Below are 19,092 nucleotides of genomic sequence, written 5' to 3'. Positions count from 1 at the left end.
AGCTTATTTTTGTGTATGGTGTTAGGGAGTGATCTAATCTCATACTTTTACATGTACCTGTCCAGTTTTCCCAGCACCACTTATTGAAGGGGCTGTCCTTTCTCCACTGTATATTCCTGCCACCTTTATCAAAGATAAGGTGACCATATGTGCATGGGTTTATCTCTGGGCTTTCTATCCTATTCCATTGATCTATCTTTCTGTTTTTGTGCCAGTACCATACTGTCTTGATTACTGTAGCTTTGTAGTATAGTCTGAAGTCAGGCAGCCTGATTCCTCCAGCTCCATTTTTTGTTCTCAAGATTGCTTTGGCTATTCGGGGTCTTTTGTGTTTCCATACAAATTGTGAAATTTTTTGTTCTAGTTCTGTGAAAAATGCCAGTGGTAGTTTGATAGGGATTGCATTGAATCTATAGATTGCTTTGGGAAGTAGAGTCATTTTCACAATGTTGATTCTTCCAATCCAAGAACATGGTATATCTCTCCATCTGTTTGTATCATCTTTAATTTCTTTCATCAGTGTCTTATAATTTTCTGCATACAGGTCTTTTGTCTCCTTAGGTAGGTTTATTCCTAGATATTTTATTCTTTTTGTTGCAATGGTAAATGGGAGTGTTTTCTTGATTTCACTTTCAGATTTTTCATCATTAGTATATAGGAATGCCAGAGATTTCTGTGCATTAATTTTGTATCCTGCTACTTTACCAAATTCATTGATTAGCTCTAGTAGTTTTCTGGTAGCATCTTTAGGATTCTCTATGTATAGTATCATGTCATCTGCAAACAGTGACAGCTTTACTTCTTCTTTTCCGATTTGGATTCCTTTTATTTCCTTTTCTTCTCTGATTGCTGTGGCTAAAACTTCCAAAACTATGTTGAATAATAATGGCTAGAGTGGGCAACCTTGTCTTCTTCCTGATCTTAGTGGAAATGCTTTCAGTTTTGCACCATTGAGGACGATGTTGGCTGTGGGCTTGTCATATATAGCCTTTATTATGTTGAGGAAAGTTCCCTCTGTGCCTACTTTCTGCAGGGTTTTTATCATAAATGGGTGTTGAATTCTGTCGAAAGCTTTCTCTGCATCTACTGAGATGATAATATGGTTTTTCTCCTTCAGTTTGTTAATATGGTGTACCACATTGATTGATTTGCATATGTTGAAGAATCCTTGCATTCCTGGAATAAACCCTACTTGATCATGGTGTATGATCCTTTTAATGTGCTGTTGGATTCTGTTTGCTAGTATTTTGTTGAGGATTTTTGCATCTATGTTCATCAGTGATATTGGCCTGTAGTTTTCTTTCTTTGTGGCAACCTTGTCTGGTTTTGGTATCAAGGTGATGGTGGCCTCATAGAATGAGTTTGGGAGTGTTCTTCCCTCTGCTATATTTTGGAAGAGTTTGAGAAGGATAGGTGTTAGCTCTTCTCTAAATGCTTGATAGAATTCGCCTGTGAAGCCATCTGGTCCTGGGCTTTTGTTTGTTGGAAGATTTTTTATCACAGTTGCAATTTCAGTGTTTGTGATTGGTCTGTTCATATTTTCTATTTCTTCCTGATTCAGTCTTGGCAGGTTGTGCATTTCTAAGAATTTGTCCATTTCTTCCATGTTGTCCATTTTATTGGCACAGAGTTGCTTGTAGTAATCTCTCATGATCTTTTGTATTTCTGCAGTGTCAGTTGTTACTTGTCCTTTCTCATTTCTAATTCTATTGATTTGAGTCTTCTCCCTTTTTTTCTTGATGAGTCTGGCTAATGGTTTATCAATTTTGTTTATCTTCTCAAAGAGCCAGCTTTTAGTTTCATTGATCTTTGCTATTGTTTCCTTCATTTCTTTTTCATTTATTTCTGATCTGATTTTTATGATTTCTTTCCTTCTGCTAATTTTGGGGTTCTTTTGTTCTTCTTTCTCTAATTGCTTTAGGTGCAAGGTTAGGTTGTTTATTTGAGATGTTTCCTGTTTCTTAAGGTAGGATTGTGTTGCTATAAAATTCCCTCTTAGAACTGCTTTTGCTGCATCCCATAGGTTTGGGGTCGTCGTGTCTCCATTGTCACTTGTTTCTAGGTATTTTTTGATTTCCTCTTTCATTTCCTCAGCGATCACTTCGTTATTAAGTAGTGTATTGTTTAGCTTCCATGTGTTTGTATTTTTTACAGATCTTTTGCTGTAAATGATATCTAGTCTCTTAGCGTTGTGGTCGGAAAAGTTACTTGATACAATTTCAATTTTCTTAAATTTACCAAGGCTTGATTTGTGACCCAAGATATGATCTATCCTGGAGAATATTCCATGAGCACTTGAGAAAAATGTGTATTCTGTTGTTTTTGGATGGAGTGTCCTATAAATATCAATTAAGTCCATCTTGTTTAATGTATCATTTAAAGCTTGTGTTTCCTTATTTATTTTCATTTTGGATGATCTGTCCATTGGTGAAAGTGGGGTGTTAAAGTCCCCTACTATGAATGTGTTACTGTCGATTTCCCCTTTTATGGCTGCTAGTTTTTGCCTTATGTATTGAGGTGCTCCTATGTTGGGTGCATAAATATTTACAATTGTTATATCTTCTTCTTGGATCGATCCCTTGATCATTATGTAGTGTCCTTCTTTGTCTCTTCTGATAGTCCTTATTTTAAAGTCTATTTTGTCTGATATGAGAATTGCTACTCCAGCTTTCTTTTGGTTTCCATTTGCATGGAATATCTTTTTCCATCCCCTTACTTTCAGTCTGTATGTGTCTCTAGGTCTGAAGTGGGTCTCTTGTAGACAGCATATATATGGGTCTTGTTTTTGTATCCATTCAGCCAATCTGTGTCTTTTGGTGGGAGCATTTAGTCCATTTACATTTAAGGTAATTATCGATATGTATGTTCCTATTCCCATTTTCTAAATTGTTTTGGGTTCGTTATTATAGGACTTTTCCTTCTCTTGTGTTTTTGTCTAGAGAAGTTCCTTTAGCATTTGTTGTAAAGCTGGTTTGGTGGTGCTGAACTCTCTCAGCTTTTGCTTGTCTGTAAAGGTTTTAATTTCTCCATCAAATCTGAATGAGATCCTTGCTGGGTAGAGTAATCTTGGTTGCAGGTTTTTCTCCTTCATCACTTTCAGTATGTCCTGCCACTCCCTTCTGGTTTGTAGAGTTTCTGCTGAGAGATCAGCTGTTAACCTTATGGGGATTCCCTTGTGTGTTATTTGTTGTTTTTCCCTTGCTGCTTTTAATATGCTTTCTTTGTATTTAGTTTTTGACAGTTTGATTAATATGTGTCTTGGCGTATTTCTCCTTGAATTTATCCTGTATGGGACTCTCTGTGCTTCCTGGACTTGATTAACTATTTCCTTTCCCATATTAGGGAAGTTTTCAACTATAATCTCTTCAAATATTTTCTCAGTCCCTTTCTTTTTCTCTTCTTCTTCTGGAACCCCTATAATTCGAATGTTGGTGCGTTTAATGTTGTCCCAGAGGTCTCTGAGACTGTCCTCAGTTCTTTTCATTCTTTTTTCTTTATTCTGCTCTGCAGTAGTTATTTCCACTATTTTATCTTCCAGGTCACTTATCCGTTCTTCTGCCTCGGTTATTCTGCTATTGATCCTATCTAGAGTATTTTTAATTTCATTTGTTGTATTGTTCATTGTTGCTGGTTTCATCTTTAGTTCTTCTAGGTCCTTGTTAAATGTTTCTTGCATTTTGTCTATTCTGTTTCCAAGATTTTGGATCATCTTTACTATCATTATTCTGAATTCTTTTTCAGGTAGACTGCCTATTTCCTCTTCATTTGTTGGGTCTGGTGCATTTTTATCTTGCTCCTTCATCTGCTGTGTGTTTTTCTGTCTTCTCATTTTGCTTATCTTACTGTGTTTGGGGTCTCCTTTTTGCAGGCTGCAGGTTCGTAGTTCCCGTTGTTTTTGGTGTCTGTCCCCAGTGGCTAAGGTTGGTTCAGTGGGTTGTGTAGGCTTCCTGGTGGAGGGGACTAGTGCCTGTGTTCTGATGGATGAGGCTGGATCTTGTCTTTCTGGTGGGCAGGTCCACGTCTGGGGGTCTGTTTTGGTGTGTCTGTGGACTTACTATGATTTTAGGCAGCCTCTCTGCTAATGGGTGGGGTTGTGTTCCTGTCTTGCTAGTTGTTTGGCATAGGGTGTCCAGCACTGTAGCTTGCTGGTCGTTGAGTGAAGCTGGGTGCTGGTGTTGAGATGGAGATATCTGGGAGATTTTTGCCATTTGATAATATGTGGAGCTGTGGACCAGTGTCCTGAAGTTGGCTCTCCCACCTCAGAGGCACAGCACTGACTCCTGGCTGCAGCACCAAGAGCCTTTCATCTACACGGCTCAGAATAAAAGGGGGAAAAAGTAGAAGGAAGGAATTAGTAGAAGGAAAAAGAAAGAGAGAGAGAGAGAGAGAGAGAGAGAGAGGGAGGGAAGGAAGGAAGGAAAAAAAGAAAGAAAGAAGATAAAGTAAAATAAAAGTTATTAAAATAAAATACAATTATTAAGAAAAAACATTTTTTAAATGGATGGATGGAACCCTAGGACAAATGGTGGAAGCAAAGCTTTAAAGACAAAATCTCACATGGAAGCATACACATACACACTCACAAAAAGAGGAAAAGGGGAAAAAAATCATAAATCTTGCTCTCAAAGTTCACCTCCTCAATTTGGGATGATTCGTTGTCTACTCATGTATTCCACAGATGCAGGGTACATCAAGTTGATTGTGGAGCTTTAATCCCCTGCTTCTGAGGCTGCTGGGAGAGATTTCCCTTTCTCTTCTTTGTTCTCACAGCTCCCGGGGCTCAGCTTTGGATTTGGCCCCGCCTCTGCGTGTAGGTCTCCGGAGGGCGTCTGTTCTTCGCTCAGACAGGATGGGGTTAAAAGAGCGGCTGATTCGGGGGCTCTGGCTCACTCAGGCCGGGGGGAGGGAGGGGCACGGACTGCGGGGCGAGCCTGCAGCGGCAGAGGCCAGCGTGACGTTACCCCAGCCTGAGGTGCGTCGCGCATTTTCCCAGGGAAGTTGTCCCTGGATCCCGGGACCCTGGCAGTGGCGGGCTGCACAGGCTCCCCGGATGTGGGGTGTGGTTAGTGACCTGTGTTTGCACACAGGCTTCTTGGTGGCGGCAGCAGCAGCCTTAGCATCTTATGCCCATCTCTGGGGTCCACACTTTTAGCCGCAGCTCGCACCCGTCTCCGGAGCTCCTTTAAGCAGCGCTCTGAATCCCCTCTCCTCGCGCACCAGGAAACAGAGGGAAGAAAAAGTCTCTTGCCTCTTTGGCGGGTCCAGACTTTTCCCTGTACTCCCGGCTAGCTGTGGTGCACTAACCCCCTGCAGGCTGTGTTCACGCTGCCAACCCCAGTCCTCTCCCTGCGCTCCGACCGAAGCCCGAGCCTCAGCTCCCAGCCCCGCCCGCCCCGGCAGGTGAGCAGACAAATCTCTCAGGCTGGTGAGTGCCGGTCGGCCCTGATCCTTTGTGCGGGAATCTCTCCGCTTTGCCCTCCGCACCCCTGTTGCTGTGCTCTCCTCCGCGGCTCCGAAGCTTCCCCCCTCGGCCACCCGCAGTCTCCGCCCGCGAAGGGGCTTCCTAGTGTGTGGAAACCTTTCCTCCTTCACAGCTCCCTCCCACTGGTGCAGGTCCCGTCCTTATCCTTTTGTCTCTGTTTATTCTTTTTTCTTTTGCCCTACCCAGGTACGTGGGGAGTTTCTTGCCTTTTGGGAGGTCTGAGGTCTTCTGGCCAGCGTTCAGTAGGTGTTCTGTAGGAGTTGTTCCACGTGTAGATGTATGTCTGGTGTATCTGTGGGGAGGAAGGTGATCTCTGCGTCTTACTCTTCCGCCATCTTCCCCTCGTCCTCCTTTTGCTTTAAATTTCTTACTGCTGTAACCAGTGAGTCAAAAGCAACAAAGACATTGCTATAACATTAAAAGCTTAATTTTATAGGCTTTATGAATTACCACTATGTGACATTATCCTGGCTTACCACCAACTGAAAAAATAAGGATTTCAAGAAAACAGGAGCAGCAAATATAGTCTCTATAGGAAAATTGTAAAGGGGCCATGACAGCAAGAATTAAGAATATGTATATTATACAACCAAAAGGGTGTACAAGGAGAAAGGCATGATATTATGGATAATGAACATGAGGCTGATTAAAGACACCTCCCTGTTCCCAGTTCTCCTGTCATGACCCCGTTGCAGCTCTCTGGAGAGCTGTCCTTGTTCACATAGTACACTTAACACTTAATAACAATTTGGTAGCTGTGTTCTGGTAAAACAGCTTCATATCTCTGCATAAAAACTTTATGCTACATTTACTGATGTTTTTAAAGTTATATTCAGATATAGCTAGAACTTGGTATATCTAGACTTCTAGAAAGAAACTTGTATCGAGGGCTTGATGGTAAAATGTTGAAAAAGAAGTGCTAAGGAAAGTGTTACTGGGTAACTCAAGGTTTAATTACAGATGTGTACAAGAGAAGGCTGAGTGTTTAGACAGTGTTCAGGGGCTGAGAAACCTTTTGAGTTGGGAAAAGAGAATCGCAGTGTTTCTTCTAGCTTCAGTTTTAAACTTTTAGAATGATTCCGAAAATGTAGAAAACTGATTGATAGTGGTCTAGAAGTGCAGTTAAGTACCCTTACTCTATTAATTTGGAAGCAGTTGGTTATGTCTTGCTGGAAAGAAGCCATTGGCAAAGGAAAAAGCCTCCTCTTAGGGTGTTTAATCCAGGTGATTTTAATAATTATAGTTAATTTTTGTTTTAAATCATAGTAAAGGAAAATCGTGTGTCTTTTTGTTCTGTGCCTTTAGAATATCTGGCTATCTCCATGTTTCACCTAGTGACAGCTACTAATTACAAGCAACTTACTTAGTGTTGACTAGCAAATCTAAACTTATACATGGAGGAGAAGATTTTAGGAATTATTTTCTAGACTGGTATCGGAAGGAAGGAGCAAAGGAAGGGAAATGGGAGGGAAGGTATTTCAAGTGAAAACACAATGTTTTACACTTGTCTTTTTTTAAAGAAACACTATAATTTACTATTAGATTACCTGATATTTTTTTAATTGGCCATTTACCCCACCCCACCCCCCTTTTTTTCTTAATTAATTTACACTTTAAATTTTATGACAGTTGAGTCAATACCATTTTACTGGGTGTTTTTATGAAGTAGCATCCCAACAGTTGATTCTGTATTGCAGCCCTGAAGGGTGCAGTCAGTGATTAAATGTAAAATTCTGTCCAGGCACATGATGGAGCCACATTAAACTGCTGGTGCCCACAGGCTGTTGAACAGCTGTCTGCCTTGATGTGATTTTTTTAAATCACTGTGAAGCATTAGAATAGAATACCAATTTGCAGCCAAAAGATGCTTCTGAAGTGCGAGAAACTTCAGACCAAACAAGCTTTAGACAGCATTTTGAAAGGCTTTTGATGAGCAAATTGCAAATATTAGTGCCTGTAAGCTTGAAATGTTACCTGTGAAATAAAAAAGTGAATATTCTTGAATGTAATATCTCTTCAAGCCAAGAAAGTGAAACACATTGAAAAACCTAAAAATAATTTTAAGTCCCACCTAGATAGATGTATCAAGTTCAGATGGTCAGTAATCTTACCTGAGTTTTGAACTCCTAGGAGTCTGTAACAGTGTCTATTTATATATTCCAAATTGCTTAATATACTGCTTTGCACATAGAAGATGCTCAACATATATAGAACTCTCTCTCTTCATTTTTAGTGAAAAAAACTTTATCACTGAAAGTGGAGATTGCCACATTTCTATTCCCTAATGAGGAAAAACTCCTGTCTGGTACACTCCAGGCATTTCACTGCCAAAGACCATTAAAGCCATATTGCATTTGTAGTGACAGACATAAATTTAAGGGCACTTATGAACTGTCAGCATCATTATAAAGCCCTGTGTTACCAGGTCCACACTGACTTGTGCTTCGGGGTAGTCAGTGCCAGCTTCAGGGACATGCGACCTGTGTAGTCTCATAGGTCTTTAACTTGGCCTAATGCTCTGCTCTCACCGTCTTGAAATCATTAATAATTTTTTCAGAAGAGGCCCCCTGTTCTCATTTTGCACTAGGCATCACAAATTATTAGCTAGCCCTGCTGGTAATTCTGTCTTTCTGTCATATAGTTCTGCTTAACAACACCATATGATAAAACCTAGACCTTAGAGAGTTTACTTGTATTGAAAATTTTAGTGTCTTTTAAAAGTACTGGTTCACAAGAGATCACTGAGGAAATCAAAAATACCTAGAAACAAATCACAATGAAAACACGAGGACCCAAAACTTATGGGATGCAGCAAAAGCAGTTCTAAGAGGGAAGTTTATAGCAATACAATCCTACCTCAAAAAACAAGAAACATCTCAAATGACCTAACCTTACACTTAAAGCAATTAGAGAAAGAAGAACAAAAAAAACCCAAGTTAGCAGAAGGAAAGAAATCGTAAAGATCAGATCAGAAATAAATGGAAAAGAAATGAAGGGAACGATAGCAAAGATCAATAAAACTAAAAGCTGGTTGTTTGAGAAGATAAAATTGACAAACCATTAGCCAGACTCAAGAAATAAAGGGAGAAGACTCAAATCAATAGAATAGAAATGAAAAAGGAAAAGTAACAACTGACACTGCAGAAATACAAAAGATCATGAGAGATTACTACAGGCAACTGTATGCCAATAAAATGGACAACCTGGAAGAAATGGACAAATTCTTGGAAAAGCACAACCTTCCAAGACTGAACCAGGAGGAAAATATAAACAGACCAATCACAAGCACTGAAATTGAGACTGTGATTAAAAATCTTCCAACAAACAAAAGCCCAGGAGCAGATGGCTTCACAGGCAAATTCTATCAAATATTTAGAGAAGAGATAAGATCAATCCTTCTGAAACTCTTCCAAAATATAGCAGAGGGAGGAACACTGAAACTCATTCTACGAGGCCACCATCACTCTGATACCAAAACCAGACAAAGATATCACAAAAAAAGAAAACTACAGGCCAGTATCACTGATGAACATAGATGCAAAAATGCTCAACAGAATACTAGCAAACAGAATCCAACAGCACATTAAAAGGATCATACACCATGATCAAGTGGGGTTCATCCCAGGAATGGAAGGATTCTTCAATATATGCCGATCAATCAATGCGATAAACCATATTAACAAACTGAAGGAGAAAAACCATATGATCATCTCAATAGATGCAGAAAAAACTTTCGACAAAATTCAACACCCATTTATGATAAAAACCCTGCAGAAAGTAGGCATAGAAGGAACTTATCTCAACATTATAAAGGCCATATATGACAAACCCACAGCCAACATGGTTCTCAATGGTGAAAAACTGAAACCATTTCCTCTAAGATCAGGAACAAGACAAGGCTGTCCGCTCTCAGCACTATTGTTCAACATAGTTTTGGAAGTTTTAGCCACAGCAATCAGAGAAGAAAAAGAAATAAAAGGAATGCAAATCGGAAAAGAAAGAAAGCTGTCACTGTTTGCAGGTGACATGATACTATGCATAGAGAATCCTAAAGATGCTACCGGAAAACTACTAGAGCTAATCAATGAATTTGGTAAAGTAGCAGGATACAAAATTAATGCACAGAAATCTCTGGCATTTCCTATACACTAATGATAAAAATCTGAAAGAGAAATTAAGAAAACACTCCCATTTACCACTGCAACAAAAAGAATAAAATATCTAGGAATAAACCTACCTAAGGAGACAAAAGACCTGTATGCAGAAAATTATAAGACACTGATGAAAGAAATTAAAGATGATACAAATAGATGGAGAGATATACCATGTTCTTGGATTGGAAGAATCAACATTGTGAAAATGACTCTACTACCCAAAGCAATCTACAGATTCAGTGCAATCCCTGTCAAGCTACCAAAGGCATTTTTCACAGAACTAGAACAGAAAATTTCACAATTTGTATGGAAACACAAAAGACCCCGAATAGCCAAAGCAATCTTGAGAAAGAAAACCGGAGCTGGAGGAATCAGGCTCCCTGACTTCAGACTATACTACAAAGCTACAGTAATCAAGACAGTATGGTACTGGCACAAAAACAGAAAGATAGATCAATGGAACAGGATACAAAGCCCAGAGATAAACCCACGCACATATGGTCACTGTATCTGTGACAAAGGAGGCAAGAATATACAATGGAAAAAAGACAGCCTCTTCAATAAGTGGTGCTGGGAAAATTGGACAGGTACATGTAAAAGTATGAGATTAGATCACTCCCTAACACCATACACAAAAATAAGCTCAAAAAGGATTAAAGACCTAAATGTAAGGCCAGACACTATAAAACTCTTAGAGGAAAAACATAGGCAGAGCACTCTATGACATAAATCACAGCAAGATCCTTTTTGATCCACCTCCTAGAGAAATGGAAATAAGAACAAAAATAAACAAATGGGACCTAATGAAACTTAAAAGCTTTTGCACAGCAAAGGAAACCATAAACAAGGCGAAAAGACCACCCTCAGAATGGAAGAAAATATTTGCAAATGAAGCAACTGACAAAGGATTCTTCTCCAAAATATACAAGCAGCTTATGCAGCTCAATATCAAAAAACAAACAACCGAATCCAAAATGGGCAGAAGACCTAAATAGACATTTCTCCAAAAAAGATATACAGATTGTCAACAAACACATGAAAGGATGCTCAACATCACTAATCATTAGAGAAATGCCAATCAAAACTACAATGAGGTATCACCTCACACCAGTCAGAATGGCCATCATCAAAAAAATCTACAAATAATAAGTGCTGGAGAGGGTGTGGAGAAAAGGGAATCCTCTTGCACTGTTGGTGGGAATGTAAATTGATACAGCTACTATGGAGAACAGTATGGAAGTTCCTTAAAAAAACTAAAAATAGGGCTTCCCTGGTGGCACAGTGGTTGAGAGTCCGCCTGCCGATGCAGGGGACACGGGTTTGTGCCCCGGTCCTGGAAGATCCCACATGCTGCGGAACGGCTGGGCCCGTGAGCCACGGCCGGTGAGCCTGCGCATCTGGAGCCTGTGCTCCGCAGTGGGAGAGGCCACGGCAGTGAGAGGCCCGTGTACCGCAAAAAAAAACTATAAATAGAACTACCATATGACCCAGCAATCCCACTACTGGGCATATACCTGGAGAAACCCATAATTCAAAAAAGAGTCATGTACCACAATGTTCATTGCAGCTCTATTTACAGTAGTCAGGAAATGGAAGTAACCTAAGTGTCCACTGACAGATGAATGGATAAAGCAGATGTGGCACATATATACAGTGGAATATTACTCAGCCATAAAAAGAAACAAAAGTGAGTTATTTGTAGTGAGGTGGATGGACAGAGTGAAGCAAGTCAGAAAGAGAAAAATAAATACTGTATGCTAACACATATATATGGAGTCTAAAAAAAATGATTCTGAAGAACTTAGGGACAGGACAGGAATAAAGATGCAGACGTAGAGAATGGACTTGAGGACATGGGGAGGGGGAAGGGTAAGCTGGAACGAAGTGAGAGAGTGGCATGGACTTACATGTACTACCAAATGTAAAATAGATAGCTAGTGGGAAGCAACTGCATAGCACAGGGAGATCAGCTTGGTGCTTTGTGACCACCTAGAGGGGTGGGATAGGGAGGGTCAGAAGGAGACACAAGAGGGAGGAGATATGGGGATATATGTATGTGTATAGCTGATTCACTTTGTTATAAAGCAGAAACTAACACACCATTGTAAAGCAATCATACTCCAATAAAGATGTTAAAAAAAAAAAAAGGACTGGCTCATCATTAAAAATACTTGCAGAGCCCATCTTCCTTTCCCTTCATCTCCCCTTCCCATCACCTCCAGAGGCAGTGCCACAGAGGTGTTGACAGCAGCATGCCTGGCATCTGAAGAAATGTAGAGTAAGAGTAGTGAGTGCAGAGGTGTCAAGAAGAGTAGTTGGGAGATTGGTTATATTGAGCAAATAAGTTGTTTGATTTAGCAAACAAATAAATATACTAAAGATAAGGAAGCCAGGTTTCTCACTGTCCAAAGGGATTTACAGACATTGAAGGGTAGAAAGCTGAAAAGAACACTGAGGCACTGGATTAGAATTGTAATTATCAGCATGATTTCACAGCTTTTTAAATTTGTATGTAGAAACAGTTACAATGTTTATATATTTGAATATATGAATATAAATATATATACACATATGTTTATACGTACATAAATTTCTTAGTTGTGTACACTGAAAGGGTCTAGAGGCAATGATACCTCAATAGTAATGAGCACAATGAGTGCTCAGATCTTGGTTTCTAAATACCACCCTCCACTAAAAGGAATCAGCGATGCTTGGATAAGTGGCCAATTCTAGGACTGGGGCAGCAAACATATTAAGATCAACCTGTAACATCATGTTGTTCCAGAAAGTAAAGAAATATTCAAAGAATGGTGGGAACATGTCAAAAGGACCCCAAAGCCAGCCTGAATGCATGCCCACTGACCAAATCTAATGTAAGCAACAAAATAAATACTGTTAATATCAGATTACAGCTCGTTGAATAAAATAGAAATCTATGCGTTTATAAATAAATGAATAAATAGAGAAGAGAACATTCTTCCTTAATATACAAGCTCAACTAATAAATGCAGAAGGGATGGTAGAAATAGATAATCACTGTTGATGTCTATTATAGGGATGGTGATACAGAAGGAGTCATCGGTGAATGCTAGACTGGTAGTTGGAGGCTTGGTGAGGAACAGGATATTGGCATGATGCAGTGTACTTGTTTCAGCTCTCATACTGTAACAAGTGTCCTTTCACAGTCCATTTAATAACACATTTTTCACATTTTTATGCTTTTTGTTGATTTTGCTGTTTAAAATAGCCCCCACATGTAGTGCCGAGGTGCTCTCTAGTGTTCCTAAGTACAAGAAGGCTGTGACGTGTCTTACAAAGAAAATGAATGTGTTAGATAAGCTTCATTGCAGCATGAATTATAGTGCTATTGGCCACAAGTGCAATGTTACCGAATCACTTCTGTGTTAAATAAAGTGTTTTTAGCTGGAAACACACATAAAACAAGGTTACGTGTTGATCAGTTGGAGAAAATGGACTAAAGGCTCACAGGAACCTAACCCTGCATTTTCCATAGGAGCAGTGCTTCACTGTTTGCTAATTCAGTGTTCATGGCACATTATAGGACTTCACTGCCATGAATAACAAGAATCAGATGTATCTCACGTAATGGGAACTGCCAAAACTGATAAGTGTCGTTTCAGGGGGGCCCTAAGGAGCCCGGTCTTTTATGTCTCAGCACAGAAAGAATTCAGCGAGAGTCAAAGTGATAGATAAGCAGTGATTTATTAGAATAGAATAGGATGCTTGTGAGGCTTACAAGCTGCTGGGCAAGAAGGTGCTGCGCCCTGAGAACTTAGTGGGCTCCAGTTTTGTAATCACAGGAAAAGTGGGGAGGGTGAAAAGACCACCTTCTTCCTCATTCTTGAGTAGACGTCATGCTTCCATCATCAGCTCCTCCTCCAGATTGGGCAGGGGAGTTTTCTTGTCCCTACATGGTCAAGCCAGGACTGTCACGGCACTATGGAAAAATTATTTCAAGTCTTTCACTTTGAAATGTCACCTTTCCATAAAGTACTGGTTTTTATGTGTGCAGAGAGCATGTCCTAGGGATCATTAACTTACTGAGCTCACTGGGCAGGATGTAGGTCTCATGTCACCACTGTTTTTATTGTTTTGGGGCTTGTCTCATGCATGGGTTTTGTTGCTAAGCCGGCCTGCTTGGCTTTGTGGTTAAGCAAACCTGCTTTCTTGAATGACCATTAACTTACAGGGGTCTCCCATACTTTTTTCTTTATTTACAATCCCCTAGTGGGATTAACTATTTAATTGCCTAATTTGTCCCTTTACTTTGTCCCTATCACTAACAGTGGTTGCCATTGGTTTTATCAGATTAATTTCATACGATGTATAACAGTGTTCAAAATTTTACTCTGTTGTGAAACTATACGTATGTATTTGTGAGTGATTTATAAAATATTTCAGGGTTAAAAGGGACATGTGGAAGACTAACTTTGACTTATATGAAATAGTAAAATATTCAAAACAGTTGTTTGTGCATTTCTTGCTAAAATAAACTATACTTTTTAGTTAACTAGCCTTCTTTCGGTTTCATCTGCTTACTAATTTAAGATGAATTTGATTTTAAGAAATTATAGTTCCAAAGATAGAAAGTTTATTTTACTAGAAAGTATAAGTAAACCATATCTATTAACTAATCACTCTAAAATATGTTTTTTATGTTGCTCTCACTTTGAACTCCTTGGTATGTCTTTCTCTTAAAGAATTTTGGCTTATCAGTGCTTTATAGTTGCTTCCAGAGCCTGATAGATTTATTGTGTATAGTTTTTAATGCTAATCAGTTGGCTTTTGATACTTTTTTGAGTGATTGGGGAATATCTTATTAGAATCAAATAGATGAATTAGCTAATTTTATTTACTTAACATTTGGAGGGATAAGTGAAAAGAGAAGAAGACTCAAGCTGATTCAAAAGCAACAATGAGAAGAAAAGATAAATGACATATTCTTCAAGTCTTCTAATCAACCAAATATTAGACAAAAGAAATTGGGGATTTGTCTTTAAACTGGAGATGTGCTGAGCATATTCTTACTTTAGGGGTTTTTTTTAAACTGTCTTTAGATACTGATTTTTGTCTAGAAGGGATAGTGGGGGCTACTAAAATGAAACTCATAATTTCAACTTTTGCTTGACATTTCCTTGGTGCTGGGCACTTTACACTATATTAATGCCAGGAAAAAAATTTTATCTACTCTCATCTTTAGGCAAGTTCTTATTCTTCGAATGCAGAGTCACTTCTAATTTAGATTTTTAGGAAATGGGAAAAAACTTATTCTTTGAGACCAGTTGTCTAAGCCAGGCTTTTGTACTTCCTGGTTACTTGTCATTCAGCAACTGTATGGGAAAGTGTTTGTAAGTTATAAATCAGTGTGTTAATAATAATTTTTATTTCTCCTCTTAAGCTGGACTTTGTAAAAACTTTGTAAAAAACAGTTTTATTTCTTGTTTTGTTTAGTACAGATGTCTGTCTCTTCAGCCAAAAATCATTACTAATGGTTATTGGGCATTTGTTTTGTACTTTGTAATCTTATAAAGTGTTTTCATCAGATGTTTCTTAGAAAAACCCTGAGTGATAGGTGAAAATCATAATTTCATAGATGGGAAAACTGGGAGGTAGAAAAGCGGTGAACCTGGCTTTCGGGTCAGAATATTCAACCTCTGCTTTCCTGGTTGGTTTTGAGGTGGGGAAGGAGTGGTTTTGTTCTTTTTGTTTTTTTAAATATCCCTGCCTTTTACTGCTGTAGAGAGTGACTTATATTTTACAACAGCTGATGTTTTTCTCCTACAGAGATATTCCAATGCCCTTAGTCAGCTCAGGAGTAGAGCATGGTAACTTGAGAGAGCTGGCATTTGCAAGAATGAAAGACCTTGGAATACAGGTAAGAGTCTGACCATAACTGTTGAGATCAAAGTAGTCTGAGACACGAAAACCTGTGATACTATCACATTACAAACTTATAGGTTTGGTCAAAAAGCTTTCATGTATTGAAGCCATTACTGTATAACACATAGAAATTGAAGCTAGTGGTTGCAAAGTCTGCATCCTATCCCCTACACCCCTCTGCTTTCTTCTAAAAGAGCGTAGGTTTGTCAGTTTAATGGTTGTTTTCCCTGCCTTCTCAGATTGCCAACTATGTGTTCAACTCCTTTTTTAAAAAAACTTTTTTTTTGGTTTTGAAGTATTGGGTGTTCGACTCTTGACTAGTGGTTAGAGAAGAATACAACATTTGAAGAAACAAGGCTTACATACTGAAATACTTAGCAATGTTATTGCCCAGATATACCAGTCTCCCTCGCCCTGCCCCATCCCCATGTCTACTCACTCACTCATTTATTTCACAAATATTTACTAAACACCTCCTTTCTGCTTTCCCTGAAAGAGCCCAGGAATCTGCAACTTGACAGTCTCTGTAGATGATTCTGAAATCACGATAAGGTTTGAAACTCAGTGCCCTAGGAGCTATTTCTCAGAGCTGCTAAAGAGAAAAGGCCAGGAGGGTGTCTAGGCCTGAGCACTGATTCCTGGCCTCTGCCTTCAAAGATTCTCGTTCACGCCATCTGGGATAGAGCTGTGGGAGGTTCTCATGCACAGTGCAAACATGGACCCCACTTTGAAAGATGTCGTTGAGAGGACTGCATATCATGTTTGTGGACCTACCCAAAACATTTTGTCCTCTGTCAATATATTATGGAGAAAATTTTTCAGAAAATCGTTTGTCCGTAGGAGAGTTTGTGAACATTATGGCTTATTCTACCCTCCCCCCCCAAAAAAATTTCAGTTCTAGAAAAACAGCAAATGTATGTACAGTAATGAAAGCCCCAAACAAGAGCATGTGCCTGCTGAGCCTCCCAGTCCCTGCCTGTCCTTGTCGTCCAGCTCCTTCTCCTGAGAATACCACTGCCCAGTGACCCACCCGGCCTGCTCAGCCTGCTGCCCTCATCAACCAGGCACTGTTTTTAACCCTGTACCCCTCTTAACCCGTGATAGCCTCTCATAAGGTAAACTGGGATTGAGTCTAAAGACTGGAATTCAGTCACACCGAATGACATCCAGTTCACATAGGCAGTGTCTTTACTAGAAAATAAGCACACACCAATCTCTGCCTTAAAAAGCATTCCCCTCCCCTCCAAAAAAAAGAAAAAAGCATGCAAGTGTTCATTAAAAGCATGTAATATGGGTTCCCGGGGCATGGAAATAGCTTAGTTCTTTTAGAACTGAATAATGAGCTCTTATTTTTCTCATGGAATTCCATCCATGGAATTTAGTATATATACTAAATATACTATTAGTAGTATAGCTGCATGACATCATCAGATTTCCTATGGCAATCTTTTCTCACTGATGGAAAATGTTAGAATCCTGGAAATAATTTTTACAGTTCTATAGGAGAAAATATACCATAGGGCATATAATAGTTACTGTAATTATAAACGTCAGGCTGTGTAGCCTGCACACTGGGTTGTGGAATAGAAGCAAGAGTTACATCACATAGCTTGGCCGTGCAGACCAGGCACTGCTTCCGTATCATCCACAGGCAGCTTTGTGCTTCCCAGGGACACTCAAAGAGCCAATCTGCGACCGTGGTTCAGATTGTATAATAAATAGCTCAAGGTTCTTTCTTTCCATTCTTCTTCCTTCGCTTCCTTCCTCCCTCCCATCCTTTCTTCCACGGAGCCCTTCTCTGCAAAAGGGAAGCAGTCTTAGCTTCCCTCTTTCTGACATTCCTAAAATGATACAAATATGGTGATGCTAAAAATGTTAACTGCCATAAAATGGTGAAGGTTTTAAAAAATTAGGAATTCCGTTTTTTCTTTATTTTTTCTTTTTCTTTGCGGTACGCGGGCCTCTCACTGTTTCTTTGCGGTACGCGGGCCTCTCACTGTTGTGGCCTCTCCCGTTGCGGAGCACAGGCTCCGGACGCGCAGCCCCGGCGGCCGTGGCTCACGGGCCCAGCCGCTCCGCAGCATGTGGGATCTTCCCGGACCAGGGCACGAACCCGTGTCCGCTGCATCGGCAGGCGGACTCTCAACCACTGCGCCACCAGGGAAGCCCAGGAATTCAGTTTTTACTTTTCGGTAGACATAGTTTTGGGTTGCACTTTCAGATACAGTTATATCCTCTGGATTTTCAGATTTTAGAATGTATGTTCTTTACTTTCAATATTGTATATTGATCTCCTTTGGATTCTAAACTTATAAAGCAATACTGTACCAACTTCATGTATTTCTAGTTTGTTTTTCCCTATCAGGTTTATTAAAGATGGCTTCATTTTTAATTCATTTCTTTTACCTCAATGTAAATTATGTCCAAACTTAATTTTGAGCCCAGGATTTGGTGGAGAAGTTTCAATAAAAATTGAATTAGTTACCAGTTTTATATTTGCCCCCCCTCCCACTTTTTTTTCTTTCTTTTCTTTCTTTCTTTCCTTTCTTTTTTTTTGGCAGTGTCGAGACGTGAGAACCAGAGAGGTTGGAATCCAAGAAATTCATCACAAAGTGCGTCCATACCAGGTTAGTTTCTTCATTTTATAGAGAGATTGGGTCCTGTTCATTAATCTTTGTCAAGCCTGGGCCTACACCTACTTACCAGTAGGACCAAACCCTAGAAGTTAATGAGTAAACTAAGAGCAAAGAGTAATTCAGAATGAAGTCAAGCCAGGAAAACCAGATATGAGGGTGGCTCAACTCTAGAAGAGCCAGGTTAGGAAAACCAAGTTTGAACTTCATTGTAGATCAGCACTGTCCAGTAGAGCTTTCTGTAGTGTTGGAAATGTTCTATAATCTGTGCCATCTAATAGGATGTCAGCTACCAGTCACATGTGACTTGAAATGTGGCTAGTGCAAAGAACTTAGTTTTTGTTTTTTGTTTTTTGTTTTTTGTGTTTTTTTGTTTTTTGCGGTACGTGGGCCTCTCACTGTTGTGGCCTCTCCCGCTGCGGAGCACAGGCTCCGGACGCGCAGGCCCAGCGGCCATGGCTCACGGGCCCAGCCGCTCCGCAGCACGTGGGATCCTCCCAGACCGGGGCACGAACCCGCGTCCCCTGCATCGGCAGGCGGACTCTCAACCACTGCGCCACCAGGGAAGCCCTAGTTTTTAATTTTATTTAATTTCAAGTAATTCAAATGTAAATAGCCAAATGTGTCTAGTGGCTGCCTTCAGGTAAAGCTGAGTGTCATGTGCTTATCTCTGTGTGCAACTGTTAAATTATTGACTGTTGATGGTAATCAAGCGAATAGATCAGCCATGTCAACAGGGGTTCCATACACGTGTTTGTGATGAATTAACTTCTCTCCTAGAATGACATCGTGTTAGCTATTTGCCAGATTTTCTGTGGGGGTTAGCTGTCGTGTGGGAGCCCATTTAAGAAAGGCTAGAGTAGATCTGCATTGATATTTCTGTTTTCAAAGTGAATTGTTTATTTGATTGACATTTTTCACA

General features: G+C 39.8%; 1 protein-coding gene across 2 annotated transcripts in view; it reads left to right on the top strand.

The window, feature by feature from the left end:
* ELP3 (elongator acetyltransferase complex subunit 3) overlaps positions 1-19,092 on the top strand; it is a 109,527-nt gene that overhangs the window by 60,002 nt on the left and 30,433 nt on the right. For both annotated transcript variants that reach the window (XM_007466155.1, XM_007466156.1), the window contains 2 exons: positions 15,442-15,532; positions 18,099-18,164. In XM_007466155.1, the coding sequence (XP_007466217.1) occupies positions 15,442-15,532; positions 18,099-18,164 (157 nt within the window). The remainder of the gene's footprint in view (positions 1-15,441; positions 15,533-18,098; positions 18,165-19,092) is intronic.

The sequence above is a fragment of the Lipotes vexillifer genome, unplaced genomic scaffold (genome assembly GCF_000442215.2).
Source record: "Lipotes vexillifer unplaced genomic scaffold, Lipotes_vexillifer_v1.1 scaffold308, whole genome shotgun sequence".
In the NCBI taxonomy this organism is placed as follows: domain Eukaryota; kingdom Metazoa; phylum Chordata; class Mammalia; order Artiodactyla; family Lipotidae; genus Lipotes; species Lipotes vexillifer.
The sequence above is the reverse complement of the archived record's forward strand: the minus strand, read 5'-3'. Positions and strand labels throughout refer to the sequence as shown.